Consider the following 16,204-nt stretch of genomic DNA (forward strand, 5'->3'; position numbering starts at 1 on the left):
GAGCCAGTTCCAGATATTGCTTCAAATGCAAAGTATAAATCAGTCGCGAGGGTTTTCTAAGTCCTCATAAAATGCATGTCACTCATAAAATATTCAGTGCCCAGTGCAATGGTTCGTCATTTGAAAGTTGCATTTAAGTCAATAAAGGAAACTACCCGAAACCCTTTTCGGTGTACTCTGCTAATATCACTAGGGAAACCATACCTAGCATTGTTAGTACTCAATAGCTTGTAAAGGCTTCGAAGGCTATAACACAAAAATATTTCGAATCAGATAAAATGCAAAAACGTATCAACATTTAAAATTCAGCCAGTAATTCCAGCTTTGTTTTTGTTTTAGTCATCACTTAGAAACCTGCTTGTGTAACGAGCCTTCAACCCCGCCTGAGTGGAGGAAACATACCCTTTCAGTAAAATCCATTAGCCCGCGATGTCTTTTGGGAACAGATGCAACGATCCTCTAAAAACTGTTAGAACAGTGTCACTGGAACAAATATCGACTGGTGGAGGACTGTCACGAGGAGTAAGATTTTCTGTCAGCTGTATATAACGTTGTGATCATTGCATATTACTCACAAACTCTAGTTTGATTGGATTATTTGGATCATCAGGAAAATCTTTCGTCCTCGAAGGCCACGTTTGTTAGTCGAAAAGTGGGAGGCAAACTTACTCGTTAGAACTGCTTCACAAAAGCACGCGGGACTCCGATCAGAACAGGCATCTGGGATTGTGAAACCCTGTAGAATTTTGGTGGATGCCGTTGCTGATATGTGAGGAGAAAAAAAGTGCTCTCAGAGCGGATACGATTGTGTTTTTATAGGTGAAAAATTTTCCACGCAGGCGATCGTTCGCCGACGGTTACATGAAACCCTAAGAAAAAGTGCGAGGCAGAAACCTTGAACCGGGTAATGGCATAGTAAGAACTACATGCAGGATATTAACTCCCTACTAACGAAACGTTTTTTTAGGGCTAGTGAAAGCACAATGCTGGTATAAGCATGGCGTCCTGCATATATACTATCAACTTTGGACTTGAACAATGCGATGGCTTATCACGTTTATTCTAGTATAAAGCAGAGTTCATTGTAATAGACCCATCCAACACGGAGAGGTGGACAGGAGGAAGCGAGTAAATCTGACATTTGTGGTTGGAGCTAAGCTGTCTCTTAAAGTCCCGAGATAGTAATCATGCCCAGCAGGTGTTAAGTCCGATGCCCGTTATATGGGAGGTATCGATACCCTATATAAAAAGCCAATCCTTCTCTATATTATTCAATACCGTTTACGGTGATACGACAACCGCTTGACAAAATGATTACGCAGTTGGAGGGAGAAACCGCTGCGGGTCATGCTGCTCCGTGGTTGCATAACGACAACTTCATCGTGGGTAAAATTGTAACTAAAACGATTATCCTAGCCATCGCCATTTACGTGCTAAGCACAATACCCATATTATTTGAAGATATTTCAGATAACGAGGAGATGATGTTGATAGAAAGAACCAGATGGTGGGTTGTTGGTCAAACTGCCAAGCCGTTAGGAGCAGCGTCGATGTTTTATAGAGTGTAACATATAAACTTAATTAGTACCCCAATTTATAATATTGACCGTCTGTTGACCAAGAGATTAGTACAGAAAAGGTATGGAAGAGGTTATCCCATAATCAGTCAGTGGTTGATATAAATAAGTATAACAGACTCGGGTTCAGAGTGCTAATCCTATCGTCTGTTGGAAACTGGGTCATTTAGGTGTGGTTATAAAGACTGAAATCCGGATATACGGTTGAGAATAGTACCATGCAATGCGGGCATCCGTTGTAATCTATGTTTCAGCCTACTTATACAAATACTTCTAGTGTAAAGTATAAAAGTAGTCCCATATTAACCAACCTTGTATTTAAGTGAATCGGCAGTCGTTTTCCCGGCCTATCGGCAATTATTTCACCGTTGAATAAATTTCTCCATCACTTGTATGGTCCTGTAATGGTTGGATATCTGCATAAACGAAATATTCCAACCAGAGCTCAAAGTTTTCCTAGGGCTTTACCCTTCAAACACCTCACAGTTTCCCTAAAGGGGAAATATAGTTGTTTTCACTTTTTTGAAATATCCAAACTTCCAGATCTTTCCTTAGCTAAACCCCGTTACGCTATACATGCTACCTCAGCTACCTCCCGGTCGTGCACGGCGAATTTTCCTGAAGGGAAAAAAATCGCAGCACAAAACAGATCAACAATATCAATATCATCATCGCCCATTGCCCCTCACCCCTCATTGCTATGTCACTTTTCAGGGAATCGCCAGTGGTCTTGGACCATCAGTTGCCGTTGCGCCTGGTGAGGTTGCCTTTAGAGTACCAGCAGCCACATACCGCCAGCACAAACAACCAGCAAGCGTTTGACGACGGGTTCACACGCCACGGCGGGTTTGCAACCGTGGAACACAGCATGTTTCAGACGATTAGCTATCGCCTCACAAGCGATCTCAGTTCGCTCATATTAACGCCGCTCGCGCTCAAAAACGCGTTGCAGTTGCCGCACCAGCGCCTCCGCATCGAGTTGCCGCGCCCGCTCCTCAACGCCGGCTGCTACGCCATCCACAGCCATGCCGAGCGCCTCGTAGTCGATATGGTGATTGAAGGGGGTGTTTTTGTGACCGTGGTGGTCCAACTTAACGACTTTGTTGTCGGTTCCGTGTTGCTCCTTGAGGAATTCCACACCTGGGGCAAATGCTCGGTGCCATACGCGTTCGACCACCGGTTCCCGATCTTGGTGCGAGCCCTTTCCAGCACCTGTCTCGTGATCGCGCTTAACGACGGCGGGTTGGTCCGCTTCTCCAGAGAGAACCTCTTGGGCGATTTCAGCGTGGATAATTTTTACGACAGTTCGTCCTCGCTTGTTGAACGCCTCTTCGGGTTCCAGAAGGAGCAGGCGGTATCTGAGCGGGCTATTATCGACGTCTTGTTGATCGGGGCCCAGCACGTTGCCACGTTGACCCTTAACAAGAAGCTCAAGATTTTCAATCTCCGGACTTTGGGCTTGAGCTATGTCAAGAACATAAACGACTACTTGTCCAAGGCCTATCACAGGACAAACTTGGACCTCGAGCATGCCATTTCCGTGCAGTTGTTGCAGGTCTTGGAGGCAGAGACCGTGCAGGTGGCTGTGTTGCTTCCGCAGATCGGCAACGGTGCCTTTTTCGTGTTAGAGCTCAGCTGTGAGGACGAAGCTGTTTACTTGATGGACCACAAGGAGGTATCCACCCAGTTGCCCGCTTCTATTGCCACCTCGGAGGACTCCATTGCTAACCCTGGGTTTTCAAACATCTGGGTTGTTCAGGATTACAAATTCACGCTTCCAATCAAGTCTGACTACAGACATATGTTTTGGGTCTTGTGGAAATCAAACACCACGTCCAAGATCCAGTACATTACCGTTAATACCAACGACTTGGTCGAGTACCACGACCACTTTGTCGGCGAGACGGACTGCCTCAACTTTGACACCGAGCTTGTTGGCGACAACTACCCTGAGTTCTATCTCGACAAGTTCTTCAATCGCAGCAACTACTCCACCCAGGTCATCGAAACATCACTCAGCGTGTTCTCCTCCTTCTACAACAATGGTGTCGCCGTGGAGCCCCACATGTCCTTGCGTCGCCGCGTCCGCGCGGCTTTAAACGCCAACCTCTCGTCCGCGCTCTCCACCAGCAGGGTCTACGAGAAGGATGTAAAGAACCAGTGCATCAAGTTCGATCTGCTATGCCAGCAGTTCCAGAAGCTCGCACGCGAGCTGATTGCCATGGTAGTGATGCCGCTGTCGAGCATCTACATCTTGCGAGGCTACGACTACTCACTCGTGAGGCCCGTGGACGGGTCTCTCGAGGCGGCGTACGTGCTGCAGATTTACTCCGAGTTGGTGGCCGGAGCTAAGGATACCGGCTTCCAGGTATCGTTGGTAAGCTTTATGAAGTTGCTACGGGCGTTGAAACGAAAGTTATCGACCAAGACGTTGAAGGCGTTGCGCCACAAGCTTCTCGAGGAGACCGTTGACGCGGTGTCCGACGACGCGGCCAGGATTGACGCGATCTACGAGGAGGTTTTCCAGGAGAAGCTTACCCAGGAGTTTATCCAGGGGGTGTTAGCGGGACTCGGCGGCATTCAGAACTTGGACCAGGTTCTTGAGTTCTTGGTGAACCCTACACTTGCCGACGTGGATGACACACCTGCTTCCAGAAACACGCTCGGGACCTGGGGCAGCATGATGGTATACAAACAGTGCAGCGAGTTTGTCCAGTTGCATTCCAGCCTCGTGTTTGAAATGTTGATTTTAATGGTCATCATGGACACAAACTCGGAAACCAGCATGTACTACCGCAAATTGGTGTGCCTTTTCCTCGCGTACGAAATGGCGACCCAGGCCATGGGGCTTTGTTTTGAGGATGGAAAGTCTGCCGTGTTGGAAAACGCCGGCCCGAGCAGCGCTGTGGACTCCTTGTTCATCAGAGGATTTGCGACGAGGCAGGACCTAACCCCCGCCAACCTCTCGAGCGGCCTCTCCAAGCTTGTGTTCGACCACATCACCAACCCCTGTGCGGTCAACTACCTTGTGGCTGAGTTGCTCAGCTGCCAGTTGCCAGCAGTGGCCATCACCTTTGCCCAGTATCTCACCACATCTAAGGTACACCAATTTTTGCGGGGCTTGCTCTACTACGCGAATGGGGATGCGTTAAAGTTCCAGGCGGTGTTTCAAAATGCTGCGATCCACGCTTACGTGCCAACCCACGCGGAGTTAAAGTCACTACGGGCGCTCAGCAAAACCGGAGCCAGCTCCTTGTCTTTGTTCAACACCACTGAGGTCCAGTACTACCACCAGCTCAGCCAGATGGCCGGACAGGGCGGATACACAACCGCCGCCATTAAGTTCGAGTCCCTAGCGCAGGCAAAGGGTGAGGAGAGCCCGGAGCGCAGCTTGCGCTTGTTTGAGTTGACCTTGGAGGTGGGTGATTTCCAGAGTGCGTACCAACATCTCACCGCGTTGCATCGTGCGGAGACCCACCGTGACTTGGTGCGACGCTTCGTGGAGATGGTGTTGGTTAAGAGCGAGGTCAAGAGCTTGATGCGGTTTCCCACCACCACCGACCTCTTGTTGTTCGACGGTGTTTTGCTTGACATGGCTCGCGAACAGGTGAACTTGAAGGCCGCCTTGAGCTACTACAAAGTGTTGTACAGCTTGCGGTTGAGCTTCGAAGACTACCGTGGGGCCTGTGAGGCGTTGTACTCCTTCATTGCCCGCTACGACGGTAACCAGAGCGCTGTGGTTCCGGGGATTATCGAGTTGGATGCCAAGAAGCTCAACATGGTTGTGACTGAGCTCTACTTGGTGATTTTGAACTTGTTGAACACCTTGGGGGAGACGACGGAAAAGTGGTTGATCAAGTACGACCAGGAGCAGAATCAGTTGGTGACATACAGCCAATTGAAGGCGGAGTCCACCGCCTGGATGAACAAGTTGGAGGCGGGTCTCTAGATGTATAGAGGCGGAGTATGATATCTTATGATCAGTGTATGCATAAATCAAGACTGGGAATGTGATTGAAGGTACACGCCTGCCGATGATAACGTGCGATTCGAGAATAGAGATGAACACAATGAGTGTTTCTAATACTAGTACCTAACTCTACTTCTGCTGTTGTTTAAGACCATTACATAGCTCTAAGGACAAAATGAAACCCCTAGTACCAATAAAACGTTATTTTCAATCCACCAGGAGTCTTCTGTATTAACCGTAGTAAAATTCTCTGTATATTGCGTATAATATGGAATTCTGGTTCAGCTGGCAGATTTCCAAGCTTTTTTCAGCCAAGGTATACAGGCTCATACCTCCACGACATGTCGGATGTGGCCCCTCGACTTTTCACTCCGCGTGGCACACGATCGTCAGATTTTCGCCCACATTTCAGCGCACCATTGTGGCGGCAGCAAAACGAACCATTTCTTTCTCTCCATCTTGCCCCTTCATATAGCCGCTATATCTAGGACCGCACAGTATATGTTCCGTCGATCGTTTACCTGTCGCCCTCTTACACTCTCTAGCCTCTGTATGTACCACCAAGGTGCCGCAGTCCTGTCATCTGCAAAGCTTCGTTTGATGTTCGCCATTTATATTGCCACGACATTTACCACGTTGAATAACTTTTGTGGCCTACTTTGATCGGCTTTGCTTCCATCACTGCTACGCCTCCCCTCCCAATAACTACTAACACACCTAGCGCCCACCGTTTACCACCGTTACTACAGTTCCCGTTTACCCAGCTATACCCCTATGTCTCTCGTCACCAACACCCTCGAGAAGCCGGACCTCGACGACCGGTCATACCGTGTGATCCGCCTCGCAAATGACCTCGAGGCGCTCTTGATCCACGACCCGACCGCTGACAAGGCCGGCGCTGCTCTCGATGTGCACGTCGGGTCATTCCAGGATCCGACCGTGGCCGGGGTCCCGTTGAGTGGGCTTGCGCACTTCAACGAGCACCTCCTCTTCATGGGTTCCGAGCCGTTCCCGTCCGAAAACGCGTACTCTGACTTTCTCGCGAAGAACGGTGGACACTCGAACGCGTACACTGCCAGCGAACACACCAACTATTACTTCGAGGTTAACCACGAGCACCTTGCAGGCGCCCTCGACCGCTTCGCGCCGTTCTTCACCGCGCCGCTATTCTCCCCCGACTGCAAGGACCGCGAGATCAAGGCGGTCGACTCGGAAAATAAAAAAAACCTCCAGAGCGACATGTGGCGCTTGTACCAGTTGAACAAGTTTCTCTCAAACCCCGCTTACCCGTACCACAGCTTCCTGACGGGTAACCTCGACACGCTCCACGACGTGCCGCTGCGCGCGGGTATTGACGTGCGGGAGGAGTTAATCGCATGGTACCGCGCGCACTACTCGGCCAACATTATGAAGGTTACCGTCTTGGGCCGCGAGAGCTTGGACGTGTTGCAGGGCTGGGTCACGGACCGATTCAGCGCCATACCCAACATTGAGCGCGCGTCGCTCGACTACGCGGGCGCCGTCCCGTTCCCGCGCGCGCATCTCCTGCAGTTGATCCGTGCACGCCCGGTCAAGGACAAGCGCTCGCTCGAGCTCCTGTTCCCGGTGCCCGAGCAGCATGCGAACTGGGCGTCACAGCCGTCGAGCTATTTTGCGCACTTGGTCGGCCACGAAGGCAAAGGCTCGTTATTGTACCGCTTGAAGGAGCAGGGCTACGCCACCGGGTTGTCAGCCGGCGCACAGGAGATCGGCGCCGGTGCTGCGGTCTTTGGCGTCGAGGTTGACCTCACCCCGAAGGGGCTCCAGCACTATGAGGAGATTGTCGTCAGTGTCTTTGAGTACCTCGCGATGTTGCAGCAGGAGGGACCCCAGGAGTGGATCCACGCGGAGCTCAAGACCATTGGCGATAACGGGTTTAAGTTCCGCCAGAAGTCGGCGACCGCGTCGACCGTTTCCGACTTGGCCGGCAAGTTGCAGCGCGAACACATTCCGCGCAACTTCCTCCTCAGCAGCTCCAAGCGTCGCGAGTGGAGCGCCGCCAAGACCAGCGAGTTCCTTGGTCATTTGAACGCAACCAACTTCCGAATCACGTTGGTCGGCCAGGAGCTCGAGGGGTTGGATCTCAAGGAGAAGTGGTACGGCACGGAGTATGCGGTTGATCCGTTGGCCACGGACTTCTTGGCCAAGATTGCCGCTGCTAGGCCTAGCCCGCACTTTCACTTACCGGGACCGAATCCATTTCTCCCAACAGACTTTTCCGTGAAGAAGGTCGAGGTGGATGTTCCGGCGAAGCGTCCGCATTTGGTTGTGGCTTCCGCAAACGGGGGGAAGAAGCAAGCTAACGGTTCCGCAAAGAGTTTGGATTCCGTCTCCTCGCTTTGGTTCAAGAAAGACGACCAGTTCTGGGTTCCGAAGGCCAACATTCTGATGGTGTTCCATCTCCCCATCACCAACGCGTCCGCCCTCAATGCTTCCCTCATGTCGCTCTACCTCGAGCTCGTGGAGGATGAGTTGGACGCGCTTTCCTACGATGCGTACCTCGGCGGCCTCCACTACGACGTGTCGCAGTTCCGCGACGGGTTCCAGGTCAAGCTTCTCGGCTACAACGAGAAGCTCCCTGTGCTCATGGATCAGATCTTGCGCACCATCAGACATTTCACCCCGCGCAAAGACCGCTTCACCATCATGAAGGAGAAGTGCGAGCGCCACTTGAAGAACTTTGGCTTTGGCGTGCCCTACAACCAGGTCGGCCAGTGGTCGAACACCCTTCTTCACGAGCAGACCTGGAGCATGGACGAGCGGATCGCGGTGCTTCCCCAGGTGACGTACGACACGTTGCTCGGTTTCATCCCGTGCATCTTCCAGCAGGCGTCGAAGGAGCTCCTCGTGCATGGAAACTACGAGCAGGATGAGGCGGTGGTCATCGCGCACACTGTTAACGCGATCTTTGCCGTCCCGGAGCTCTCCGAGTCCCATGTCACCAGCTTGCGGTCGTACCTCTTGCCCGACGGCCAGACCTTCCGCTACGAAAGAGAAATTCCGGATCCAAAGAACGTAAACTCCGTGATCGAGTACTTTGTGCAAACAGGGTTGGTGAGCAATACGAGGGTCGCCGCGTTGTCCGATTTGCTAGGACAGGTGATTCACGAGCCATGCTTCAACCAATTGCGAACCAAGGAACAGCTCGGATATGTCGTGTTCAGCGGGGTCAAGACGACCAGAACAACGCTTGGGTTGCGGGTGCTTGTGCAGTCTGAGCGCGAGACCAAGTACCTCGAGAGCCGGATTGTAAACTTTTTGAACAGGTTTGCCGACAAAATCGCCGCCTTTACCCCTGAAGAGTTTGCAAAGCACGTGGATGCGTTGTGCGCGCAAAAGCTCCAGAAGAAGAAGAACTTGACTGAGGAGTTTAGCTCGTTCAACCACAAGATCATGGATGGCTTCTACGACTTTTACGGCAACGAGGAGTGCGTCAAGTTGTTACGCGAGATCTCGCAGCAGGAGCTCTTGGCGTTCTACCGCACGACAATCTTGGGTGACTCTGCTGCAAAGTTGGTGGTCCATTTGAAGTCACAGGCTCCGCCAGTACAGCCCGTGGCCAAGATCGTCACCGCTGCCGTGTTGAACTACTTGGACGGCAAGGTTGAGATCTCGTCGAAGAAGGTGGATGAGATCATCGCGGGTGCCGACCAGGAGTTTGCCGAGTCCTTGCCAACCTTGGTGGCCACCATCGCGAAGAACGTTGAGGGCGACTTTGCGCAGGCAGAGCTTATCGAGTGCATCCGTGCGGACTTGCGCGATCCGGTCCCCGTCGGGTACCCGTCAGGCGAGGTGGTTGCAAACATTGGCCAGTTCAAGTCGATGTTGGGGCTCACCCGCGCGCCGCAGCCGGTTGTTCCGTTGGCGAAGTACACGGAAGTATGCGAGAGCAAATTGTAGACGTAAATGAAAATTGACAAATAATTGATTAAAGTGATGTATTTAAAGCCAAGATATTGAAACGGTTGATATTTTCTGACGTTTCGCTGAAATATTAATCTACGCTTGAGGTCAACAAACCGCCAGGAAAATACCAATCGCATATACGTGCTTCAGGGCTGGACATTTCCAGTATGGAGAGAGAACGGTATACCGTTTGGATACCCCATTACTATTCCAACTGACCATTGCGATCTTTACTGCTAAGCCCCACGATATCACGAGCTACAAGCAGATGCTAGGCAGGATCATTATATTTAGATAATATTACGGGCTGTTAATATTCTGGGCTTTGTGGCGATTCCGGAACAACCATAATACAATTCAGATCTACGACACTTTCAGGGCCCTACCCCTGGCACCTTCCCCCCTCTCAGGATTTCCTGCACATACGGATGAATCACGCCCGACCCGACGGTGCACGACTTTTGTTCAATATAAAGCAACCTCCATCTCAGATAACCACCCCAGATAGCCACCCCAGATACCAATGACCTTGCCATCCGTTTACTACAACAACGACCCGACGTCGTTTGCCTTTTCCACCTGCCAGAAGCGCTGGCCAACGATTGTAGAGAACATGGTGAACGACATCCGGCAGGCGTTAGTGGAGAACTGCAGCTCCCAGGACTTTTTGACCCAGGGAGAAACCATTTTTGCGCGCTTGTCACAACTATTGCTCGACATTCGGTTCGACCACGCGATTCTCCCGTTCGAAGAACCATCCGTGCCGGGCTTGGCGTCCTACGACGAACGCATCGCCAAGTTGGAGACCCCGCCAACATGGCTCACGGCGCCATGGCTATTCTCGGAGTGCTACCTCTACCGCCGGGCGCACATTGCGTTCGTCCAGCAGCCACTCTGGAAAGACTATGACGTTTTCAACCGCTTGAAACAGGAAACTTTCAAGTCCTCCGAGGCTGGGGTGGTGGAGCTCGCCGTCAGATACCAGCAGTTGCACGCGGAGTTGCAACACGAGGTTTCGGTCGAAAGTTTAAAGTTGTTATTCAGAGAATTTGCCGACATTTCGCTCTGGGGAAACGCCACCGACTTGTCCCTCCTCGCCAACGCAACGTTGGAAGACATCAAGTCGGTTCAGGGCGCTGAGGCGCGCAAGAACTCGGAAAAGAACATCTTGGCGAACGACTTGGACGCTGCGTGGGACCAGTTGTACAACAAGGCCCAGGACAAGGCGCATCGCCGCGTGGATATCGTGCTAGACAACTCCGGGTTCGAATTCTACGCGGACTTGATTTTCACCCTCTTCTTGCTCGACTCCAAGCTCGTGTCCAAGGTTGTTTTGCACTGCAAAACCATCCCGTGGATGGTTTCCGACACTATGATTAAGGACTACCAGATCACCATCGATGACCTCAACAGCAAGGAGTTCTTCCCCACCGGCCGCGAGCCGTTGGAGTTCTTGGCCCGGCAATTGGAGCAGTACAAGGCTTCGGGGGCACTTGAATTGCAGGACCACGAATTCTGGGCGGCTGAATTGGACTACTGGCATATTAAGCCGTCGGAAACGAAGTACGGTGGAGCCGAGGTCCATCGGGAGTTGGCAAAGTCCGACTTGGTCATCTTTAAGGGCGATTTGAACTACCGCAAGCTCACGGGCGACCGAAAGTGGCCACGAGACACTCCGTTCATCACCGGTATTGGCGACTTGGCCTCTTCCGGGTTGAAAATCTGGTCCTTGAGAACGTGCAAGGCGGATGTTTGTTGCGGCTTGGAAAAGGGCAAGGATGAGGAGTTGAGCCAGATCTGGAGGGACCAGGGCAACAAGGTTGGTGAGTTGTGGTGTTCGAGCGGTAAATGGGCTGTAATGAGCTTCAGTAACGGCCAGAACTAGGTATTTAGAGTGGTATCCGAAACCAATAGAGACTAAAATAGAAAACCAGGTATTTTGGAGTAAAGGTGCTACATGTGCCTTGTAGTAAGCGTGTATCTGTCACGTGATAGGGGTCAATACTCTATGTAAGGAAGTCGATCCCTCCCTCTTTTATCCTATATAAATTATATAGGCAACTTATATATTTATTTCAGATCTAATGATCAATCAATTATACCCAGTTATATCATTACCTAGGTAGATATACTACATATTTTGAGTAACATCCAAAAAAAAAAAATGAAGAATGAAATAGAAAACTAGGTATTTAAGGTAATATCCAAAACGTAGAGACTAAAATAGGTACGAGTGTAAAGACGATAGATATGAAAAGTCTGCCATATTGCCAATAACAACAACCATATTTGTCTTCCATACTTGGATGGCATACCCGTGGCTCTGATATACCCCTAATACTACGCTTAGGCCGGAGACATATAAACCCGACCGAAATTCCCCCTTCATTGACCAGTAACCTAGACTCTTTACACTCACCACTGAAAATATTAACCAATCGCTTATACAGCCATACCCTTGAGTAACGCGTTTTCCCTTAATACCTTAGTCGAAGATAGCCGGCCACCCTTTTATCGGTCTACCGCCTCCGATCTTCGGAAATGAACTGGCGAGGATACCGGCGGTGAGGAGTTTATGTTCCGCCGCAAATTCGCCCATCACGTGCCTTGCCGCGCTGCTGGGCGAGCTCTCCACCCATCCGAATCTACCACTGTGTTCCATAAGGGTCCACTTCCCCTCAGTCCTCCAGCATCTATTTATTCGCCGTCTCAGTTCCTCTTTATACCATTTTTGTGCCCAACATTAGTGTATCTAGCTGTTTAGTGCGCCACTGATACCCGGTCGGGCTCACCCGTTCTGATCCGACAGTCGGCGTCCGACATCGGAGGCCAATGTCCGGCACACTGGATTACTCACAGCCTTGCAATCTCACATTAGCAGGGTACGCGGAAAAATTCGCGGCAGGAGGGTGAAAACCGGACGAGCCCCGGAGACTCACACACACGCTACGTCTCGCTTCCTTGTTGCTTAGTCGGTGCTTTACGATACATAAATTGATCGACGAGTGCCGTTCTTTTTCTTTTTTCCCTTCAGCACCACTATCCATACACCATGTCTTCTGCCGCCCCGGAGCTCCAGAAGAAGCCAGTCAACTTTTCCAACATCCTTTTGGGTGCTGGGTTGAACTTGTTCGAAGTCACGACTTTGGGCCAGCCGCTTGAAGTCACCAAGACCACCATGGCGGCCAACCGTTCGCTCTCCCTCATCCAAGCCGCCAAGGTTGTGTGGTCGCGAGGTGGCCCGTTGGGCTACTACCAGGGGTTGATCCCGTGGGCGTGGCTCGAGGCCTCCACCAAGGGTGCCGTGTTGTTGTTCGTCTCCACCGAAGCCGAGTATCACTTCAAGAAGGCTGGTGCCAACAACTTCGGCGCGGGTATCCTCGGTGGTGTTGCCGGTGGATTGGCTCAGGCATACCTTACGATGGGCTTCTGCACGTGTATGAAGACGGTTGAGATTACCCGTTCCAAGGCTGCTGCCACGGGTGTTCCAGTGCAGAGTACGTTCCAGGTGTTCAAAGAGATTTACAAGAAGGAAGGGATCAGGGGGATCAACAGAGGTGTAAACGCTGTGGCTATCAGACAGTGCACCAACTGGGGTTCCCGTTACGGGTTGGCCAGATTGGCTGAAGAAGGGATCAGAAGCGCCACCGGTAAAAGTGAAAGCGATAAGTTATCCTTTGTCGAGAAGATTGCGTGTTCGGTTATTGGTGGTGGTTTGTCCGCGTGGAACCAGCCTATCGAGGTGGTCAGAGTGGAGATGCAGTCCAGAGCTAAGGACTCGAACCGTCCAAAGAACTTGACTGTCGTCACTGCCTTGAAGTACATCTACCAGCAGAACGGGATCAAGGGCTTGTACAGAGGTGTCACCCCGAGAATCGGGTTGGGTGTCTGGCAGACTGTCTGTATGGTCGGTATGGGAGACGTTGCCAAGGAATGGGTCGGGAAGGTTACCGGTGAGACCCCGGTAGGCAAGGGCCACTAGCGAAACCCTAGCTATTTAATCATATACAAAGGCTTCAAAGCCAATCACAACGTTCATAGACATAAGCAGTGTAGGTACTGGGGGTAGTTCGAGATATCTACAGCACGAGCTCCAGAGTTGCAGGTGTATAGGAAACAAACTGCCACGGCTAAAAATGGACTTCAGACGTAAGACACATGCCCAGTGCAGTTATACGCTATCAGATTAGTGAATTATGTTTATTAAAGTAGCTCGAATCAACCGGAGAAAAGGGGGGATAATAAAAAGAATTTGGAGTAGAACCCAAAAATCTTATGAAACAATAAATGAAAAAGATACTTGATCTTGGGTATAGGTTTAATGGTATAAGTTTAGGGGAGCGGGTCAAACTTGGCGTTTTTCTTGAAAGCTCTCTTCGCCTGTTCGATGTCAATCTGTGGGTAGTAGCTCTCACGTTTACCATGTCTGTGACCGTTGGGGCCCTCATTTCCATGACCAAAGCCATCCCCACGACCAGGTCCATCATGTCCATGTCCATCATTACCATGACCACCATGACCAGGTTCACCGTGACCAGGTTCACCATGACCACCATGACCGAGTTCACCATGACCACCATGACCGAGTTCACCATGACCACCATGATCGGGTTCACCATGACCACCATGACCGGGTCCACCGCGACCGGGTTCACCGTGACCGGGTCCACCATGGCCGGGTTCACCGTGACCGGGTCCACCATGACCGGGTCCACCATGGCCAGGTCCACCATGGCCGGGTCCGCCATGACCGGGTCCACCATGACCGGGTCTACCATGGCCAGGTCCACCATGACCGGGTCCACCATGGCCGGGTTCACCATGGCCGGGTCCACCATGGCCGGGTCCACCATGGCCGGGTCCACCATGGCCGGGTCCACCATGACCGGGTCCACCGTGAGTGCCGTTATGCCATGGCCTGTGCATAGTGAATAAAGTCGTATGACGTGGAGGTGGGGCAAAATGAGCTCTCTTCAAGATTGGAGCCTCGGTTGGAGCATTAGAGGGCTGTCCGGTAGGGTCATTTTGAGTGGAGGTCGGAGAGGAAGTAGTGACCCCTGGGACAAAAATACCCTTCCCTTGGTCAAAGGACAATATCTTACCGCCCAAATAAACCCCTTCCTTCAAGTTTAAGGCTTCGGCTTCGGAGGCAAAAAGAGCACATACAACGACAGTCAAAAGGTTGGAAATTTGCATGATATATGAAGGTTAGTGAAAAGAGGGTCTTCAAGTCACAGGGGGATTTTAAGGGGATTTATATAATATTCTAGCCCTTACTTTTTATCGAATTGTACCACAGTTTCACTGAATAAGTAGCTTCTTTGAGTAGGTGACGCGGTGCAACAATAAGCCGTGCTGCACCAAGTAACTCAGGCGTATGGCGTACAAGTGTGAATCTAAATCTGAGTTCCAGACTTTAATTTTTTGGTGACAATCCACATACTGCATTAATAAGGGATTGTTAAACTAAAATAACCCGTTTCAAAGTAGTTACTGCAATTACGCAGACATTATTCCTATAATGGACATCGAAAGATATAAAAATCCTGTAGAACAATTTTTAAGCATTGTACCTGGGCAAGCATGCATAGACTGGCCTATACATAAGCATTCCTGCATGCGCATACCCGTAACCCTTGACCCACCGATGAAACCTTAACTGCACGGCAGGTGTAGATAAGGTGTGGCGGCTTTATTTGCCCATTCGGTTGCCCGCCCCTCTGTGAAAGTACCAGTTCGGATAGGCTAAGCCTCCATGGAAAGCCGTACTTCAATCATCGAGGACTGGAAGGTATCGCAGGGGTAACTTACAGGCCAAGAGCTAGGATACCGCGGTATCAGGACTCAGGTACCATTTAACCCTAGACAAGGGTAGTGCATCCAGATAGCCTGAAGCTACCGGTCTAGATCCCGATCAATTTTACGGCCAAATTTCTGGGTACAGTTTGGGTACCTCAGACTACATGTCTTGAATATTCTGAGCTAATCAGCGGTAAGATATCTGTAAGCTTGGTACCCATACGATCTGTGTGGTCTGTGGTACGCTCTACTTCCGTGGTGGCTGATGCTACATGCGATGGTTGTATTAGGCACAGGTACCATGTCTGGTTCCCGAAAGTCCGATAAATGCTCGGTCAAGCTCTAGTAGCTTTGAAAGCTTTGGGTGAATCGTAAACTGTAATTTCAATCATAGAAGCTTGCATATTATACATGACAGAAAAGCAGAAGCCTCTACGAATATAATGTAGCTAGAATACTAGAACTTACACTAATTAGAGAATGGGTGCTATCAGCTATATCTCAGAGTTCCCGTAAGGTAAACCTTTTCAGATCAAGCTCTTACTTTAACCGAAGCCGCTACTCAAGTTGTAAAGTTCATATAGGCCGTATGTACCACAATCTTAGATGTCTGGAAGCGTTGCAGATCATATGCAGACTTGGTATTTAAGCCCTTACGGACCCGGATTTATGGTATGCTAGATAGCGTCTAACAGGCGGTAACCATCAAATTTTGATACCTTTACTAAATCTTCTTGTTAGCTTTGGCCTGGTACCTCGACCTTTCATCAACAAGGAATGGAGCCATGGCTTTCCATATGACGGACTCCATCCCTCTAGCTTCCTTTGCTCCCATTGAACGGTCTGGGAACTTGTACCTCTAGCTGCAGATTGGTGAAGCGTTTGGCGCAAAACCTGACCGATTGCTTAAAAT

The 16,204-nt window shown here is 50.6% G+C and overlaps 7 protein-coding genes across 7 annotated transcripts; 5 read left to right on the top strand and 2 right to left on the bottom strand.

Annotated features, from left to right (window-relative positions):
* Nucleotides 1–1,310: 1,310 nt before the first annotated feature.
* BABINDRAFT_169500 (uncharacterized protein) lies at nucleotides 1,311–1,747 on the top strand (the record flags this gene model as incomplete). The annotated part of the gene is made up of 3 exons (XM_019130665.1): nucleotides 1,311–1,507; nucleotides 1,586–1,639; nucleotides 1,696–1,747. 3 exons carry the CDS (start codon nucleotides 1,311–1,313, stop codon nucleotides 1,745–1,747), a joined length of 303 nt encoding a protein of 100 aa, XP_018982306.1.
* A 498-nt stretch (nucleotides 1,748–2,245) lies between these two features.
* Nucleotides 2,246–5,765, top strand: BABINDRAFT_163885 (uncharacterized protein). The gene has a single exon (XM_019130162.1). It carries the CDS (start codon nucleotides 2,278–2,280, stop codon nucleotides 5,524–5,526), a length of 3,249 nt encoding a protein of 1,082 aa, XP_018982307.1. The 5' UTR covers nucleotides 2,246–2,277; the 3' UTR covers nucleotides 5,527–5,765.
* A 248-nt stretch (nucleotides 5,766–6,013) lies between these two features.
* STE23 (metalloendopeptidase) lies at nucleotides 6,014–9,613 on the top strand. Its single transcript, XM_019130163.1, has one exon. It carries the CDS (start codon nucleotides 6,322–6,324, stop codon nucleotides 9,484–9,486), a length of 3,165 nt encoding a protein of 1,054 aa, XP_018982308.1. The 5' UTR covers nucleotides 6,014–6,321; the 3' UTR covers nucleotides 9,487–9,613.
* A 193-nt stretch (nucleotides 9,614–9,806) lies between these two features.
* On the top strand, nucleotides 9,807–11,391 carry HRT2 (putative methyltransferase). The gene has a single exon (XM_019130164.1). It carries the CDS (start codon nucleotides 10,016–10,018, stop codon nucleotides 11,375–11,377), a length of 1,362 nt encoding a protein of 453 aa, XP_018982309.1. The 5' UTR covers nucleotides 9,807–10,015; the 3' UTR covers nucleotides 11,378–11,391.
* Nucleotides 11,392–11,602: 211 nt separating this feature from the next.
* Nucleotides 11,603–12,203, bottom strand: BABINDRAFT_163888 (uncharacterized protein). The gene has a single exon (XM_019130165.1). The coding sequence runs from the start codon at nucleotides 12,152–12,154 to the stop codon at nucleotides 11,978–11,980; it is 177 nt and encodes a 58-aa protein (XP_018982310.1). The 5' UTR covers nucleotides 12,155–12,203; the 3' UTR covers nucleotides 11,603–11,977.
* Nucleotides 12,204–12,544: 341 nt separating this feature from the next.
* Nucleotides 12,545–13,474, top strand: YHM2 (Yhm2p; the record flags this gene model as incomplete). Its single annotated transcript, XM_019132070.1, has 1 exon — nucleotides 12,545–13,474. One exon carries the CDS (start codon nucleotides 12,545–12,547, stop codon nucleotides 13,472–13,474), a length of 930 nt encoding a protein of 309 aa, XP_018982311.1.
* Nucleotides 13,475–13,824: 350 nt separating this feature from the next.
* BABINDRAFT_169505 (uncharacterized protein) lies at nucleotides 13,825–14,688 on the bottom strand (the record flags this gene model as incomplete). The annotated part of the gene is made up of 1 exon (XM_019130666.1): nucleotides 13,825–14,688. The coding sequence occupies one exon, from the start codon at nucleotides 14,686–14,688 to the stop codon at nucleotides 13,825–13,827; it is 864 nt and encodes a 287-aa protein (XP_018982312.1).
* Between the last annotated feature and the right edge of the window lie 1,516 nt (nucleotides 14,689–16,204).

The sequence above is a fragment of the Babjeviella inositovora genome (assembly GCF_001661335.1).
Source record: "Babjeviella inositovora NRRL Y-12698 unplaced genomic scaffold BABINscaffold_19, whole genome shotgun sequence".
Lineage (NCBI taxonomy): Eukaryota > Fungi > Ascomycota > Pichiomycetes > Serinales > Babjeviella > Babjeviella inositovora.